The 17,216-nt window shown below is 40.1% G+C and overlaps 2 protein-coding genes across 2 annotated transcripts; one reads left to right on the forward strand and one right to left on the reverse strand.

Annotated features, from left to right (window-relative positions):
• The first annotated feature begins 1,075 nt into the window (after window positions 1–1,075).
• LOC111327543 (DNA helicase MCM9) lies at window positions 1,076–12,777 on the forward strand. The gene is made up of 8 exons (XM_022931753.2): window positions 1,076–2,195; window positions 3,086–3,271; window positions 5,234–5,427; window positions 5,850–6,150; window positions 7,092–7,304; window positions 8,021–8,240; window positions 9,172–9,315; window positions 10,151–12,777. The coding sequence occupies exons 1-8, from the start codon at window positions 1,805–1,807 to the stop codon at window positions 11,154–11,156; spliced, it is 2,655 nt and encodes an 884-aa protein (XP_022787488.2). The 5' UTR covers window positions 1,076–1,804; the 3' UTR covers window positions 11,157–12,777.
• Window positions 12,138–16,530, reverse strand: LOC111327544 (uncharacterized). Its single transcript, XM_022931754.2, has 3 exons — window positions 16,160–16,530; window positions 15,467–15,606; window positions 12,138–13,388 (listed from the first exon to the last, which is right to left on the reverse strand). The coding sequence occupies exons 1-3, from the start codon at window positions 16,172–16,174 to the stop codon at window positions 13,010–13,012; spliced, it is 534 nt and encodes a 177-aa protein (XP_022787489.1). The 5' UTR covers window positions 16,175–16,530; the 3' UTR covers window positions 12,138–13,009.
• Window positions 16,531–17,216: the final 686 nt, after the last annotated feature.

Genomic DNA, 17,216 nt, shown 5'->3' on the forward strand with positions numbered 1-17,216 from the left:
GGCAGTAAAAAGGCACTGGAAGTTCTTGAATGAATGGCGTCGTTCGGATCTTTTACGCTCGCCGATAAATAACACAACAGGAATCACTTAATTTTTAAATGCACACGAGACTGCACACCACCAAATTTCAGTTTCTTTTCCAGAGGTTAAGATGTGTGGTTGCATAGCTTGTTCAAAAATACACAGTTCGTAAAAAAAAAAGGTAACCTATTTGGGCACTCTGTGATTAAAAGATACAGTAAACTATATTAACTAGCATATATATATATACCTGAGACCTGGGGATGCAGTAAACATAGCCTATCTTGACGATCCCACGGCTTTGTCGTTCTCTGCTATCAAGGATTAGTTTCCAATAATGGCACACCCAAATTCCGAGGATTACCCTCGATGTTTAGATATTGCCCTCAAATCTACCCTATTTCAAAAAAGACTTAAGAAAAAAAAACAGAACTTTGAAAATAAAGACTTCTAACCACTGAGGAATTCTACTGTTATCGCTATTGTTTTCATTGGGGAGATGACAAAATGCGGAGCCCTACTCCATGGAGTACCCTATGGAGTACCTTAATTAATGGAGTACCCCTAAAAGTCAAATAAAATATTTTATAAACATGGTAAATTGTTTGGATGTACATATCCTAAAATATTTTGAGCTTACCGGCTCTCGGAATGTCTCAGTTTAATACAATCCAGTTTTTTGCTGGATTGTTTTAGCTCTCAGTCTTATCCTCCATTTTGGTTTTACCGCTGTGTAATGAGTCCTTTGATAGGAAGAACAACAACTCCATGGGATGAAAAAACCCACTGTTTCGATTTCTGCACGAGGCAAAGTATTTAAGCTTACTACATTTCCGAAGGATTTATTTACTGTTTTTTTTTTTTTTTTTGGTTTGTTTACATACCTCAATTTTATTATGCGACAAATATGATGGGTGAGGAGAAGCTCAGTTTAACGATTATGGATTACCTTTGTTAAGTCTCAACCTACAAATGTGAGCTTGTATCCTCATGGCTTCGCACAATTAAGAAACCCATGAGGCCTTGTGTTATTAAATGGAGCGCTACACCTCTTACAGACCCCACACTTTAACAGGTATTTTTAAAGACGTAAAACCCATTGCAGAATGAAGGATGTCCGTCCTTTTGGACTCTTGAAGATCATATGAAAATAGATCGATAGAAGTTTATTAACGATAACGTTCATGGATGACAGCTACATCAAAGCTTTCCGTAGGTGGCGGTCAGCAGTTTAATGTTAATTTTAAGATGGCGGTCAATTCGTGTACTACATCGAACTGCGACAGTCGGAGAGCTGACAAACTCAAAATATTTCAGGATATGTACATCTAAACGATTCACCATGTTCATAAAGTATTGTATTTCACTAATACATGATTTTTGGGGGTACTCCATTCAGGTACTGCATAGGGTACTCCATGGACTAGGGCTCCGCGTTTTGTCATCTCTCGTTTTCATTGAACAAAGATTGTATGGGGTTATATGGAATTCTTGCCGTTTTTTCCCTTGTAGAAAACGAGGCGGCTGAGGTCGACCTTGTTGGCAGTTTTAGAAGAGTTATGAGCTTCAAATAGGAATCGATTAGATGTCGTATTCATTATTTTGTGAGCCGAGATATTATAGTTATGAATACATGAAGCAGTTCCTCAACCATTCCTTTGGCGGGGAATTTGCTACTTCAGAGCAAGTTCAAAAGTGAAAATTGTAAGATAGAAAAATAACACTTAAGAAACATCACTCAGTGACCTGATCACTTTTATTTCTCACTGAGAACGAGACAAAGATGACACAAGCTGCTTTTCGAGAGGAAAACGAATACATCGCAACGTTCCAAGCGTTTCTCGAGGAACATCATAAAGAAGATATCGTTAACGTTCTAGTAGCTGATGACCCATCAAGCCAGTACTGCGTTGTTGTCAACGTGTTAGAACTGTTTGATTCTAACATTGAGGTCAGTCAAAAGCTTCTGGCACATCCGAACAATATGCTGCCCTTGTTTGATGGCGCTCTGGCTCAGGCGGCCGTTTTGATTATGCAAGAAAGTACAACGCAAATTTCCATGTCGTTCAAAGCACATTTGCACGTGAGGCTTTCCAATCTTCCCATCTGTCCGGAACTTCGAAGGGATAAGATACCTAAGACGTCAGACATCGGTCGTTTTCTTGCTATTTCAGGTAATTTTTAAGACAGAAACATTGAATGAGGACTGAGCATGGCGAAACCCTTTACAACCAAACATCAGTTTCCGATTTCTCCATACTGTTCTCTTTACTTTTCTTTTGCTACCTACAAAGAGAATTTGTATAGCAATCAATACCGCCTTGTACAGTGATACTGTTGGGAGAATTAAGATGCCTATCACTCTCAGGGGTTTTAAGAAGAGAACCCTAAACTTCAATTGGGTGGACGGTTGAGAAACATCACAGAGGGCCAATACAAATGTCCATGGAACCCAAAGTTAAGGCAATCCAGGATCACTTTTCATTTTATAATTGTAGGTGAGAGCATTTTTTTTCTTACCCAACCCTCTGAGGGGTGCTCTTTATGGCCAAGGGGTAAAGGGCTAATTGACGACTAAGATGGAGAATGGGTGACAAGAAATTCTTTGTCATGTAGTCTGATCCTACATGTGAAAGAAATCCTGCAAAGTACTCTTGTCAATAGTAGCTAATGACAACATCATAGTGTGTGTAGATCTTCTCAGAACTACACACACCTAGGTAATCAGACTACACAATCAAATTTTACTCCTGGGTTCAAACCATTATCTGTATTGACCCTTTAACCCTCTAAAAGTGACTGACTTCTAATTTCTCCATTCAGTTTCACCCCTGAATCATCCATCAAAGTCAGGAGAATAGAGAAACCAATCACCAACTAAAGAAGTTCTTGATTGTTAAAGAACTTCTCCTTCCATCACCTTAGGAAATGTATACGGAACAGTATGGAGAATTTGCACACTGATGTTAAGGTTTATAGGGTTAAGAGAAACCTATACTGTTTTAGTCCACGAGTCCTTGGCATAGCTATTTAATTCACACAATTGATATTGTTTAATTTTCAGGAACTGTCATTCGAGTATCCACTGTAAAACTGCTTGAATATGAGAGAGAATACATCTGTGCACATTGTAAACATATCTTTGGAGTACAAGCTGACTTTGAACAGTTTTACTCCATTCCTAAACCAGCCAAGTGCCCTGCATCTAAGGAATGTAATTCAAACAAATTTTCTTGCTTGTCAAATGGTGGTAAGTGCTTCTTGAGAGATTTACAGAGTGAGTAAGTGAATAAGTGATTGTATGTGTTAGTGAGTAACTGATTGGCTGACTGGCAGACTGTCAGACTTAATAGCTGACAGACAGATGGACTGACTGAAAGACTGACTGGCAGATAGATGGACTGACAGACAGACCAACTTATTGACAGACTGACAGACCGACTGATTGACTGACAGGTGGACTGAGTCAGCAATTGAGGGTTTTATTGACTGTTTATTTGACAAAATAACATGGGGCTGATTAGAGATTTTTCCTTGGTCAAAGACCACTGAGACTGACAAACTGTTAATGAACTAAGGGCTGATAGTTTCTAAAGAAACTGTTTGGGGCTACATCGGTGGGGGATAATTAAATAATTTCAATATGTCAACAAAGTTGAAATGGTAAATTGGCCACCGTTATGATTATAAAAGCTGACGTTTCGAGTGTTAGCCCTTTGTCGAAGTGAATAGAGGAATTGTGGGTTGTTTGTGCTTTTAAAGGCAGAAAATGGAGCTACTTGATTGGTGGGAACATGGCAACGAGAAAAACACGAATAAATTAGTGGAATGAAAAGCATTCGTTGATACTTGTGGGATTTAGACTGCTGGTTTGAAAGATGAGCTTTTGTTCAAGAGTTTTATGGCTTTCTGTGCTACCTAAGTGTAAGGAAAGACCGCAGATTGCCATATGTTGCTTAGAATGATTAGGTAAATTAAAATGTCTAGTGACTGGTTTCGATGTGTCCTTGTCATTCCTCTCCATGTCGCGAAGGTGTTCTCGGAATCGGTGACCTAGTCTTCTCCCTGTTTTGCCGATGTAAATCTTTTTGCAATAAGTACAAGTTATGCAATAGGTTACACTGGCGGAGGTGCACATGAAGTGATCGGTGATCTTAATGGATCATTTGGGTCCCGACATTTTCTCAGTGTTGTGAATGAAAGGACACATTTTGCATCATGCATGAGCGCATTTAAAAGTGCCTGGTTGGTCATTAGTCTGAAAAGAACTTCTGGCCAAAAAATTGCCTATGTTTTTGTCGCATTTGAATGAAATGAGTGGAGGCTGCGAAGAGATAGTGCTTGTCTCTGGATTATTTTGAAGTAATTTAAAGTTTTTAAGAATGATGATTTAACGGAGTGGTTGTGAGGGTGAAATGCGAGAGTGAATGGAATACAGTCGGAATCTTCCTTTTGTGATGTTTGTAGTGCTGAATGTCGATCACTAAGTTGGGTGTGGGGGTAACCCGCTTGAATGACAGAATCAGGGTAACCACGTTTATCGAAAAACTGGCACATTGACTCTGATTTGTGGTGGAAATCAGAGTCATCACTACATAAACGAATGTAGTGATGTGTTAATGAACTACACAATGTAACTACTTTAGAGACCTTTATTTTCCAAAAAAGCCCCAAAAACTAAGGTTTTACCATATGGAAAAATATTCCCATGGCAAGATTGATCAATTTTGTAGGGATGGACAATTTCAATAAAATTTATGAATTCTCCATGCTACACAGTACTGAAAGAAGGCTGTCAGAGTTTTGCTCTAAGTGAATTGATCTAGTCGCCACATCAAGGTCGGCTTGTGAGCTCTGATGTAAATTGCCTCACAAGCTCCTTTCAAAGACTATTTTGATTTTGAGTCTAAAATGGACATCTTTTTCTTGGAGACATAGCGTTCTGTCTTGTCCTTTTTGATGTGTCAAGACCTGGCTTAGTAAGGAGGTTAGTTGAGCAACCAATCATTAGTTATTGATTAGTGAATCCAAAATTCAATCAGATAAGGTATTAGATGACGTCTTACATCATCTTTTTGATTTTTATTAAAGCTTAAGATACCAAAGCCTAGCAGTTGTCTGCAATATCAGTGGTCTTTTTTTTTTTTTTTTTTTACTGATCATTGATTCTACAGTCATATGAGTATTAACCTGAGTTTTCTTGTATTCAAAGCATCAGAGCCAAAGAGTTGCCGGGATTATCAAGAAATCAAAATACAAGAACAAGTTCAAAAGCTTGCAGTTGGTACCATTCCACGTTCAATGTGGGTCATTCTTGAAAATGACTTGGTAGATTGCTGTAAAGCTGGGGATGACATCACCGTGTGCGGCATTGTAATGAGGAGATGGAAACCTGTTTTTCCAGATGTAATGAAAAGTTATCATTATTTCCAAATTTTCTTTTGGTGATTTGTATTTTTCTTCCTCTGCTGTTACATGTAGTATTTCTGAATTTAATTACAGAATTCTAGAAAAAAAAGATCTGTTTTGTTATTAAATCATAATCAAGCAATTTGGGAGTAATTATGTTTGGGAAAGCTGGGTAAGGCCAGTTATTTTTGCATCAAGTTTTTTAAAAAATAATTAGTGGCATATTATGGCAGGCTGAGTGCAAAACCTTTTCAATGAAGATGAATTTTTTTCACATGATAAGCAAAACTTATTTTCATATCAAAGGCTTAGTGCACTCACTATTGTTCTTTAAAAGGCTTATCAGCTTGGGTGCAAGATTTTCCCGTTATTGCATTTGCTCTAATCATTTACTGAGTTTTCTTTATACACACTTCTAGAGCCGATGTGATCGTGAGGTGGTGTTCAAGGCAAATCACGTCTCCGTTAACAATGAACAGAGAGCAGCAGTTTTAGTTACTGAAGAACTGAAGCAAGAGTTTGCAGAATTTTGGGAAAGATTTAAACATTCTCCCCTTCTAGGAAGGAACCATATCCTCTCAAGTTTCTGCCCTCAAGTTTATGGCTTGTATGCCGTCAAGCTCGCAGTTGCTCTGATTCTGATTGGCGGGGTGCAGAGAGTGGATGCCTCTGGAACACGGGTGAGAGGGGAGTCCCATCTCCTGCTGGTGGGGGATCCAGGTAATTGACAGTTCCAGTGTCTCAACTTGTATTGCCATAGCTACACCTGCGTGATCAGAGTTACCGTAACCACTTTTTTTTCTAAACATGAATGACAACAATAAAGGTTGATAGTTTCTAAAGAAACTGTTTGGGGCTGCGTCGGTGGGGGTAATGAAATAATTTGGATATATCAACAAAGTTGAAATGGTAGCTCCATTTAAAAGCACACTCAACCCACAATTCCTCTATTCACTCCGACGAAGGGCTAGTGCTCGAAATGTCAGCTTTTGTAATCATTATGGTGGCCAATTTACCATTTCAACTTTGTTGATATATCCAAATTATATGAGTGACAACAAGGTTGATAGGGCAGCCAAGGTATAAAACTCTTGGGATTTTTATAACCCAGTTTCATTTCAATTACCCTTCTTTTTGTTATTTCACTGACTATACTACATTGCAAATAAGTTCAAACACTTTATAAGTATCCCTTTACTAGGGCCCTTTCCTTGAAGAAGGACTTCCTCTAAAATTAAAAAAGGTGCCCAGTGGGTTTTGTAAACTCTGCCCCATTTACGAGGGGTTGTGACTTATCAATGCTCTTAAACAGTAGACTCGACTGAGTAAAAACTAAGCGTTTAATCAATGTCTCTCGAATTCGTCTTACAACAGGTGTGTAAAACTACTCCCCCAAATATGTGGGGCCCTAGTGTTATATACAGAGATATCATGTAATAGAATGACTGATCTGATCTCTCATTGATCATTGCTAAGTGATAATCAATGAAAGTTCACTCAAGGTTACCACAATCAATGGTGTTTATTAAGAAACTAAACCTCTGTTCTACTCAAATTACAAAGTCTCCGACATGGGCTCTCTTTTGGCCAATTTCAAGAGTAAACCCTGCTGAGTATGGTGCCTTAAGAACTGCACTCAGCTGTCAAAATTTTTTTTCAAGGCACAGGGAAGTCTCAATTTCTAAAGTATGCAGCAAAGATCATGCCTCGCTCGGTCCTGACCACAGGAATCGGCTCAACAAGTGCTGGGCTGACTGTGGCTGCCGTGAGGGACTCAGGAGAATGGCAGCTGGAGGCAGGAGCACTGTTTCTTGCAGATGGTGGTCTCTGCTGTATCGATGAGTTTAACAGTATCCAGGAGCATGATAGAACATGTGAGGAATAATTTTTCTTTATTTACAGTGTTGTTTTCAAGCTTCATGTAAGTACACTTTCTTCAGACCAAAATAGGTGTTTGCTTTAATGGGCTGGTCTCCAGATACAACTCTGAACCATGGCCAACATCATGGCCTGGTTAGTGAGTTTTGTTTATATGTCTGACAGGGAAGGTTGGGCTACATTTTTTTCATAAACATGACCCAGTCCTGTACATAGACAAGCGCTAGGATTTTTGGTATAGCCTTTTCAGTTATATGTTAGCACAAACTGCATGAGTTTATGCCTGTTACAATACCAAATTCATCAATCTTGAGATTTCAAAATTGCTCTGGTCAAATATTCAAAAGAAAGATTTGCCATGTCTCTACAGATAGTGGGAAGTCTTCTGTGGAATAAGATGGTCATTCTTACTCTCTATCAGAGGGAATGTTTTCTTTTATGCCTAAGCTGCAAATTTTGCCAGAATTAGTTGTCTGCAACAAGTGGGTGAATCACAGGGACATTAATGATGCAGTACATGCGTGTTACTGATTTTTTCACGACACAATTTTTCTTTGCACAAGCTCCCTTAATCCCCTTCTGGCACACCTGCCTGGCCCCTTCCCCCCCCCCCCCCCCCCCAAAAAAAAAAGAAAAAAAAGAGAAAGAAACTCTTTCTCTCTGGAAGGTCTTGTTTTATCTTTTTCCAAAAGACAAACTGATTATCTTACAGGCATTCATGAAGCCATGGAACAGCAAACGATCAGTGTGGCAAAAGCTGGAATGGTGTGCAAACTGAGCACAAGAACAACTGTGTTAGCAGCCACGAACCCAAAAGGACCGTATGATCCGTCAGAATCCCTCAGTGTCAACATTGCTGTGGCCAGTCCATTGCTGAGCAGATTTGATCTCCTGCTGGTCTTACATGATGCAAGAAATGAAGAGTGGGACAGGTACATGCTGGCTAATTCGATTTGTTGTTGCTGTTAATATAAGCATGACTGCTTTTGGGAGGATCTTTGCGAAAAGGGATGGGTTTAGGCTTGTAAATCCCATTTTGCAGCCCAAGTTTTTTTCCAGTTCCCATTCCAACCTCTTTGGGGAGTCAATTTGAGTCACATCGCCAGTTTTTTGTTCGTGATTTCTAATGCCAGGGACCCAAATTCCGTTCCCTCAGTGAAAAAAAAAGGGAAATCCAATCTCATATTTCACCACATCGTGACACTTGTTTGACCAATAAACCGCAATTTCGGGCGTTTTTGCTGTCGTAATAGCCTACAGCTAGTTTCAGGGCATAAAAGTGAAGAATACCGCAGTCTTCTCCCTCAATGGCATTCTTCACAAGGTTTGCCTTTATCGAATTTCAAGTCACATGATGATAGAAGCCTTTATTGCAATCCTCGCGAAGGAAATCGAAAGAAGATTCAAATTCGAAAACGTTTGTTGAAGGATGCGGGCCGCGGGTCTAACTCCGCCGGCAAATTCATGTCAAATGTCAAAATTTCCTGAAACAATACCTTTTCGAATCATAATTCAAATCATGTCTCGGTTTGTTCCATTCAAAACTAGATATTTCCCTAGCAGTTTATTTTGTACTAGTTTCAATCGCATTCTGAAACAATTTATGCCGAAGTTTTAAAATTTCGATCTCAGTAGCGCGGCAAAATTATTCTTGCACCCGGACTTCCCACGGCCAAGCGATGGTTTAAGTCCCTACATTTCAGTTACGCGGTGGGATCTGGGCACGAGATTAACAGCAAAATCTATCGTGGATAATTTGGGGATAATTTGGGGATACCCTTGTATTTGAGGGGGTTTCTTTGAAGGTGGATGACTTTCGATATGGAAAGTGTATTTAAAGCAGGACTTCTTGATTTGCTTTAGAATTGTATCGTCGTTTATTTTGGAAGGCAAGGGCCTCCATACAACAGCCTCTTCATCAGAGCCGCTTTGGAGCATGGAAAGGATGCAAGCCTATTTCTGTTACGTTAAAACTTTGAAGCCTCAACTCACACCAGAAAGCAACAGGTCTGTGTTACAAATGCACATGTGTAAACTTCTTTTATACGTAGCGGGCTACAAATGTAAGTTGTGTCGAGACGCGGTGGGCTATTGTTACCGGGAGAAGATTCCGATTTGAGAGGTCTGGGGTCGAGCCCTGGCCGGGTACTGAGCGTTTTACGATATGTGCAAAGCCTCTTTTTGAAAACGAGGGTAAGTGCAAAGCTTTTGATTTGAAGTGAGTTTTTATTTTCATGCAAAGAAAACTTATTATCATAAGGTTTTGTGCTTGGCCTCGTTCTTTATGCGAGAGTTTTTTTAGAAGTCGGAAATGGCCTATTATTTTGTGTTCTTGGGCAAGAAACTTCATTTTGATGGTGCCACTACCCACTAAGGAAGAGAAATGGACACCAGGAGATGTTCAGGGAAACTAAACGGGGCGGGGAGATGTCTCAATAGCACAACATTCCCGTTTTGAAAAGAAGCAAAACTCTTGGCCGCTTCAAGGATCAAACCGTGAAAAAGGGGAATTTTCGTCACTACAAATCAAAATATCTCAACCGAATTACCCAAAAGGCTGAACGTCAGACAGCAAAATTTCAGTGTATGTCTATTCCAAGTTCAAGCTTCGGTTCTAACTCTCTCTATTTACGAACTGAAACTGGAAAGTTTTTAGGTGAAACTGGAAACGCCCATCAGCAGTTTTTCTTGACCGATACAAATTCATCAGATTAATTTAAAGTATTTTGATTCAACTTTTTACCTGGTGATGGGATACCGCTTATTTAAGAATCGTCCCTTTTCTGTACATTGTTTCTTGGACTTATTTGAATTAGTTAATGAGCATTCAATTTACTTGCAGAATCCTGAGCCGTTATTATCATTGTCAGCGGCAGGCAGACCTTCGCAATGCAGCACGGACCACCATCAGGTTACTGGAAAGCCTTATAAGGTTAGCACAGGCGCATGCACGCTTGATGTGCCGTGAATTCGTCACTGTCCAAGACGCGATTACCGCTGTCACATGCGTAGAGTGCTCCATGCAAAACAGTGCCTTATTAGGCAGTATGAACGCTTTACATACCAAATTCCCGGATGACCCTCAAGAAGAGTACTCGCGCCAGGCCAAGCTCGTCCTGAAGCGATTGCAGCTCGATGATATGGTTGCAGCTACTGATGAACCACAGACACCTAGAGCAGGGAACAGTTCTAACGTTGGCGGAAGTGACGTCAAAAATGATACTCAAGATGCACATATCGATCTGCGTGCTAAGAAAAAGGACAAAAAGCAAAGTTCCTCCGGTGATGAAGAAAGCTGTAATCTCGCCAATGACAACAACATCTCTAACGATTTCCCTGAATTATATTCTCGTGATCAATTAACAGGAGTCTTTCCAATCGCATCGTCGAATGTTGGAACGGATACTATCACTGAAGGCGTTTTAGATAAAGCATCTATTTGTGAAAAATCCGTACATAGCGAAGAGACAAACGAAATAAACAATTCAAACGGGAAGAACCCCTTGAGAAATCCTCCAGCTTTGAGAACAGTTTTAAACAGCAATGAAAATGTCAATTTTGCAAGAAGTGCTAATGATTCACGTATAACCTTGTCTTCGTTGGAAAAGAGTAAAAATATTATTCAAATGTTTTCAAAGAAACCGGTGATCGAAGCTACGACAACTGTTGCGCGAAATAACAGCGGAGCCCTGCAGAAAGAGAACTGCAGTATTTTTACGACAGAGGAACTCGATGACGCAGATTTAGAGGTAGAATGGCCTACCGGTGCTATATCGTCGTGTGGGACAGAAAGGAACGATCATTCTACAACAAACGTGCTAAGGGGGACAAACGAGAACTGCAAATAGTTCAATGAGGTTTAACGCGAAAGAAAAAAGAAACACCTATTATTCTGCGAAATTGGTAATTAAACACGCGGTAGCCATTATTCCTTTCTAGATCTTGGAATTCCAAGTGGAATGTAATTTTATCGTATTGTCACCCACGGTGAAACGTTACTAGCCAGCGAAGAGTGAGATAATAGTGAGATTTAGCACTGCGTTTACGTGAAACGGCAAACGTCAGCTTACCCTTTCACGTTTCACATAAAATAACGTGAACCTTGCTTCTTTAGCCTCGCGTTAGCTCAAGTCCCGGAGGATTTGAAGGCGTATTGTATGACTCACAAAGAATATTTTTGGTGCCCTTTTTTCAGTCGTCATATAAACTTTTGCTCTGTGAGAGAAAAAGTGAATGAATTCTTACGAACACGGCAAACGCGAAAAAGGTTACTTTCACGTAGAAACGGCAAGGCGCAACCGGTAAACGTGAAAAAATGGCGGGGAAAACTAAGTTACGTAGTCTCTCTTGCCGTTCACGTTTCACGTAAATGCGGTGCTAAATCTCCGTTACATGGCTCTTTCCCTATCGTAAGGAACCAGTCACTAGTTAACGCCTTAGAGGGAGTGTGGAAGGATTTGGGGTGGGGGGGGGGATCACATGGTTTTCATGGAGGACGGAGGAGGAACAGTTGTCGCCAACAGAGTGTGAAGCGGGGACTTATTACTACAGAAAATTGACTCCTAATGAGAGGGGGGGGGGTCATAAGGATATTATAGAGTCTTTAGGGGGGATCATATGATTGTGTTCGTGAAGAACCTAAATCCTTCGACCCCACCCCTCTTTTACACTACGAACGGAGTGTTTTGCAAACCGTGATGCGTTCTCAAGATTCTGAAAAAAAGACTCCATTTTTCTTCGGCGTTTTTTTGAGGGAGTATGATATGCGCGTCAGGTTAATGTAATGTATGATTTCCCCATCATCTATAGAACTGAATGATTTTCGATCATTTCTTGTTGCAGTATACATTTATTGAGTATTCTCCAATTTCACACCTTCCTTACTAAATGAGTAAAAATGTTCAAGCACTATCGAGGTAACAGGTAACCTCGCCACTTTGCACGGTCGTCCCTTCGTTCCGTCGCCCCCAGTTATGGTTGCTTCGCCACCAGCTTTTGACTAAAATTCAACTAGGTTTTCAATGTATCTTGATTTCGATGTATCTTTAAAGCTCGGATGTTCGACAGCCCGAGTAACAAAATCCTTAACCAACGATCTCAGGGTTGCACAAAGTTGGTTGAAGTTTTTGATATTTGAGCTGTCGAAACCCCCCCCCCCCCACCCGCTTTAAAACTTTGTAAAAAAATACGTTCAAACCCTTAGCTCACAAGTTGGGCGATGCAACCATAATTCAAGGCAACGAAACTTTACTTGGGGGCGACGGAACTTGAGGCGACCGTGAAAGGGGGCGATGTCATCAACAACCACTATCGAACATGGGATGATGTGTCTGAGAAAGTAGTTTCTCTAGTTTACTTTAGAAGAACTCCATCATTGACCGGGTAACTTTGGCTAAAGGATGACTTAAATAATTAATATATTGTAATAAGGATCGAACGAAATAATATGCTCTAAATGATTCTGCTTAACTTGAGTTATCTGACCTACTTTGTTCAATTTACACATAGAAAAAAGCTACGAATGGCGGAACGAGTCAAAACGATCCCTCGGGGGCCAGTTATATATATATATACATATATATATATAAAGTTACTTCAGGTAAAGTGTACGAGGATTCCCCGTAGTGGTAACCAGATCTCCCACGGTCAGCCATAGTCATGTGTGAGATCTGGGTTCGAGAATACCTCACGTGCTTATCGACTACAAATCACTAGCGTGAACACATTCACATCCGCTGTGATAAGTTTCTTTTACATTTCGGAAAATTGGCCTGGACCCTAACTTGAACATGTATTTGACGTATCTTTCCTTAGTCATCGTAGCGCAAAAATAAGGAACAGATTCCTTTTCGGCACATAACTGATAGGGATTGCTCTCAAACGTATAAACGTCAGATTCATCTACTCCGTACATAGAGCACTTTGTTTCGTCAAAACTTGATTGTAAAGGCTCAAACACAAAGTTGCCAAACTTTACATTTTCTCGAAATTTGACGGAATGGCTTTGATGACACAAACGATGATATTTATATTCGTTGTCGTCGGATTCAACAGCAGTGACTTTGTTGGGAAGCTGGTATCTGAAATAGAAGTACACTTCATTGTTCATGATAATCCTGATATGCTATCATGGTCATGATTATTTTGTGGCAAAACTAACCAAAACACAAATGAAGAAATCACAAAAGAAAAGGCCCGCAATACGTGCAAGTTTGAATCCAAGTGACACATGATTTGCGTCGCAAACACTGCCCCTTTGTACTCAGCCTAAAAAAACCCAGCCTTCCCAGTGGATCAAGTAACGACGGCACCGATACCGACGGCGATGATGATGTAGCCTGATCATCATTAGCAGACGGGATGAAGAATTTTAGCCGAGCGGCTGAAGACCATCTGGGAGCCTGGCTAACATATATAAACTTGCGTGTGTGACTAGCATGGAAAGAGGAGGGATAAGAGAAGATCAATTTGAGCTCGTTTCACGATCTTTGAGGTCTGAATATATGGATATAGATCTCAACGATTTAGCCTCTGAATTGTACTTAGCAAGGGCGTACAAGGTAATTTGGTTTTCTCAAATGAGTTGGTCACGTGATTTGGCCAACGTAATTAGATTCTAAAGCTAAGGTTTCGGGCGTTAACCCTTCGTCAAAGCGAGTCAGGATTCGCAGCACTACCGCTCTTTCAAAAAATCATTCCTCTAAAAAGGATGAAAATAGGATTTTTCAAAAGGAGAGCGAGGGTGTTTCTTTGGTCAGTTGTTCCCTGATAAAAAAAAAAAAAAATGACCACTTCTTCACAACGATGAAGGGCGTTTACAAGCACGCGAGAACCACGCCCCTTTGACAAAGACACCCGGTTATAATCTACAGCTGGACATGCTAAAGAACACTCAATCGTAGATGATATAGAGGCTAAGCTCAAATATTAAGTGAATTCAACCAATAAAGTGAGACGTTGCGGAACAACGACATGATCGAGTCCAAACTGAACTGAGCCAAGATGCATCTATGGACGTAGCAGTCGTAGCTGCTGTGAACTAACCAGGGACCAATCATTATCTATCGCCTGAGGGTGTAAGTTCAGAAAAATTTTCTGGGGGTGGTTGATGATCGTATGGTTTTCAGGGGGAACGAAAGGGTGGTACGTGGTCGGTCCTCCGTAACAGAGTATAGAGAAGGCCTGGGAACTATAGAAAATTGACTGCCAGTTGACTACCGAGGAGGGGGAACTAAAACAACATTACAGAACTTCATGGGGATCAGGTATATTTTATCGAGACACAACAGAAATCTTCTGATTCTCCCCCCCAAAAAAATCAGATGATAAATAATAGCCGGTTCTTTGGATCTCGCCACTGCGTGCCCTGCAGCAAGGGGAAAAAGAACAACCACCACGAGAGCCAATTGTCTAGTAAATACACATGGTAGCGACCACAGATTAAACTCAGATCCAACTATTTGTGGATTGGTCAACACTGCATGCACAGCACGTGATTGCAAAATCAAGTAAACATGCGGAACATCATGTTTAGGTAGCTATAAGGAAGTTGTAGCCAGATATAAGCCGTTCCGCGGAAAATACTCTGTCGATGCTATATCAAATTGAAAGAACATCGGCATTTCTTTAAAAAATTCCGCGTGTTCTGGAAGCATTTTTTTTAGTACACAAGAAAACTTAATGTTTCAAATCTTTTACACTAGCCCTAGGCCTCGCTCTTCCCTCGTCTGACTAAATACAAAAAAAAAAAAAAAGAACAGGTGATGATAGTAAAATTCGTTAAGGTCCATTGTGCTCTGTTTTTCCGCATTGCATAGCTAGTTTTCAAACCCGCCCGTTCTAAGTTCAGTGTGGGAAATGATCGAAATACTTTATGTCCCTGACGTAAAATGTCTTCTCGTTTCGGTGCAAGTATTCATTCACAAAAATCTACATCCAGTTGTCTCATTGTCCATGAGTCAAGGAAGCTTATGGTTTTTTCTTTAATAAGCCTGATCTTTAAAATAAGCATTTAACACACTCTTAAAAGCACTTGAGAGCTAGTTGTTGCGTGCGGCAAAATTTTAAATCGTGGTAGAAAGTCCAAGAACTGCGGTGGAGACTTTTTTTTGTGAATTCCTCATTGCGTGAAAAGTAGCAATATAATACACACACAAACCTTTTGGTTGGATCTTTTGATTTCCTATTCCAGCTTCGTTTAAAGAAACTCCACTTGTTAGGAGCTGTTTTGTCACGGAAATTTCCAATTTCGTCAATGGCCAGGGAAACACCCACAAAAAGCGTGAGAACCAGGAAAATCTGTCGGCGACAAAAACAGAAATATGATAATAATTATCAAAATTTGGAAATTATGTTGAACAGATTTGTCCAGCTCAGGATGATGAGCTTGGATCGATTCCTCAGTTGCCCCCCAAAAGTGCCTCGTCTCATATCATTCGCTTTTATTTCTATTCTTCCGTCGTTTCTTGAAACCATTTTTGTTTCGGCATATGCCGGCATTGTACCGAGCGCTATGATCCTGAATTAAGACGGACCGTCTCCTTTGATAACCTTGGCGTTGGTCGAAAATGAAAGTTTTCCTTGTCAGAATACTATCTCGTGATCAGTTTAAATCGCAGAAGCAGATCATCGAGAGCTTTAATCGCTAATAATAGCCACCGAAAGAAACTTTAACAACATTTTTTGGCTAGTTTTGAAGATTCATATATGTTTTACAACTTCATAACACCCTAGAAATAGCGACGTGTATTTGTAAATTGCAATCTTGTCGCCATGCTCGTGCGTGCAAATCAGTGTTCAAACTAAGCCTACAAAACTCAAATCCGGCGAAAATCGTTCGAATTTGACTTACCCTTTGGTTTTCCATTTGTAAATCGTCGATACAATTACCAAGGTTTGCTAGAACAACAAATTCGTTGTAACAGGCTCTTCAGCTGTTGTTTCCAAGAGCGTCAATACCCCTTGATATGGATTACACCTTGAACAACACGACTGATATATCTTTGAGTTGCATCGCCAGCTCTTTAAGTTGTTAGGGCTCATCAAACATATTGTACCTCAGCAAGTCAAGCGTAAATTACACAATAATCTCATTTTATTCAAAACTGTCACGAAAGTGGTAATAAACTGCTCTAAAGTCAAGCAACCAACATTTGAGCCTGCTCTTGAATCGATCATACAAACCCCTAGATAAGACTTCCTATTCCAGAAACTTCGTTGTCTATTATGGAAAATCGCCCGCAATAAAACCTATATCGTTTTTTGACGTAATGCAAATCGCGTCTTTCTTTTCTATAGTTAGGGACGCTCTACGTCCGGTCAAAACCCCCTTGGTTAACTCTACGACAGTGTATGCGTCTGCAATATGTGGAACGCTTGACTTATTTTGATTGTATTCATAAATTTTCGGGCTGCTATCTGATATCGCGACGAAATTTCAAAATGCTAGCAACTCACGAAACAATTACTTCTTTAGTTTGTGTCCTTTGCGCTATCGTTAGACGATTACTCCAGCGTGTTGTAGTCGTCACGGTTTTACATGACTTCAGTTTTCCGTCTTTATATCCTGCATATCTAATGTGCCGGTTTTGTCGATTCACTTTTCCGCGTTTACGTCTCGAAGGTTCTGCCGGCGACTGACTTACTTTTTAAACTTTTCTTTAGAAGCAGTTTTCAAGCCTTCATTTAACTTTCTTGCAATGCAAAAGTAACTTGACCAAGATTAGCCACATATATACAAACAAAAAGAACGATAAGCGAATAAAATGCGAATACAAATAAAAAGAACGATAAGCGCTCTTTTGTTCATGCTACACGAAAGAGCATAGATTCAAGATTAAGTAAGATCGTTGAATTTAAAGATTTTTATTTTAAGGTAACATCTGCCTCAACAGTTAATTTTTGTGATC

Source organism: Stylophora pistillata, unplaced genomic scaffold (genome assembly GCF_964205215.1).
Source record: "Stylophora pistillata unplaced genomic scaffold, jaStyPist1.2 SCAFFOLD_550, whole genome shotgun sequence".
Classification (NCBI taxonomy): domain Eukaryota; kingdom Metazoa; phylum Cnidaria; class Anthozoa; order Scleractinia; family Pocilloporidae; genus Stylophora; species Stylophora pistillata.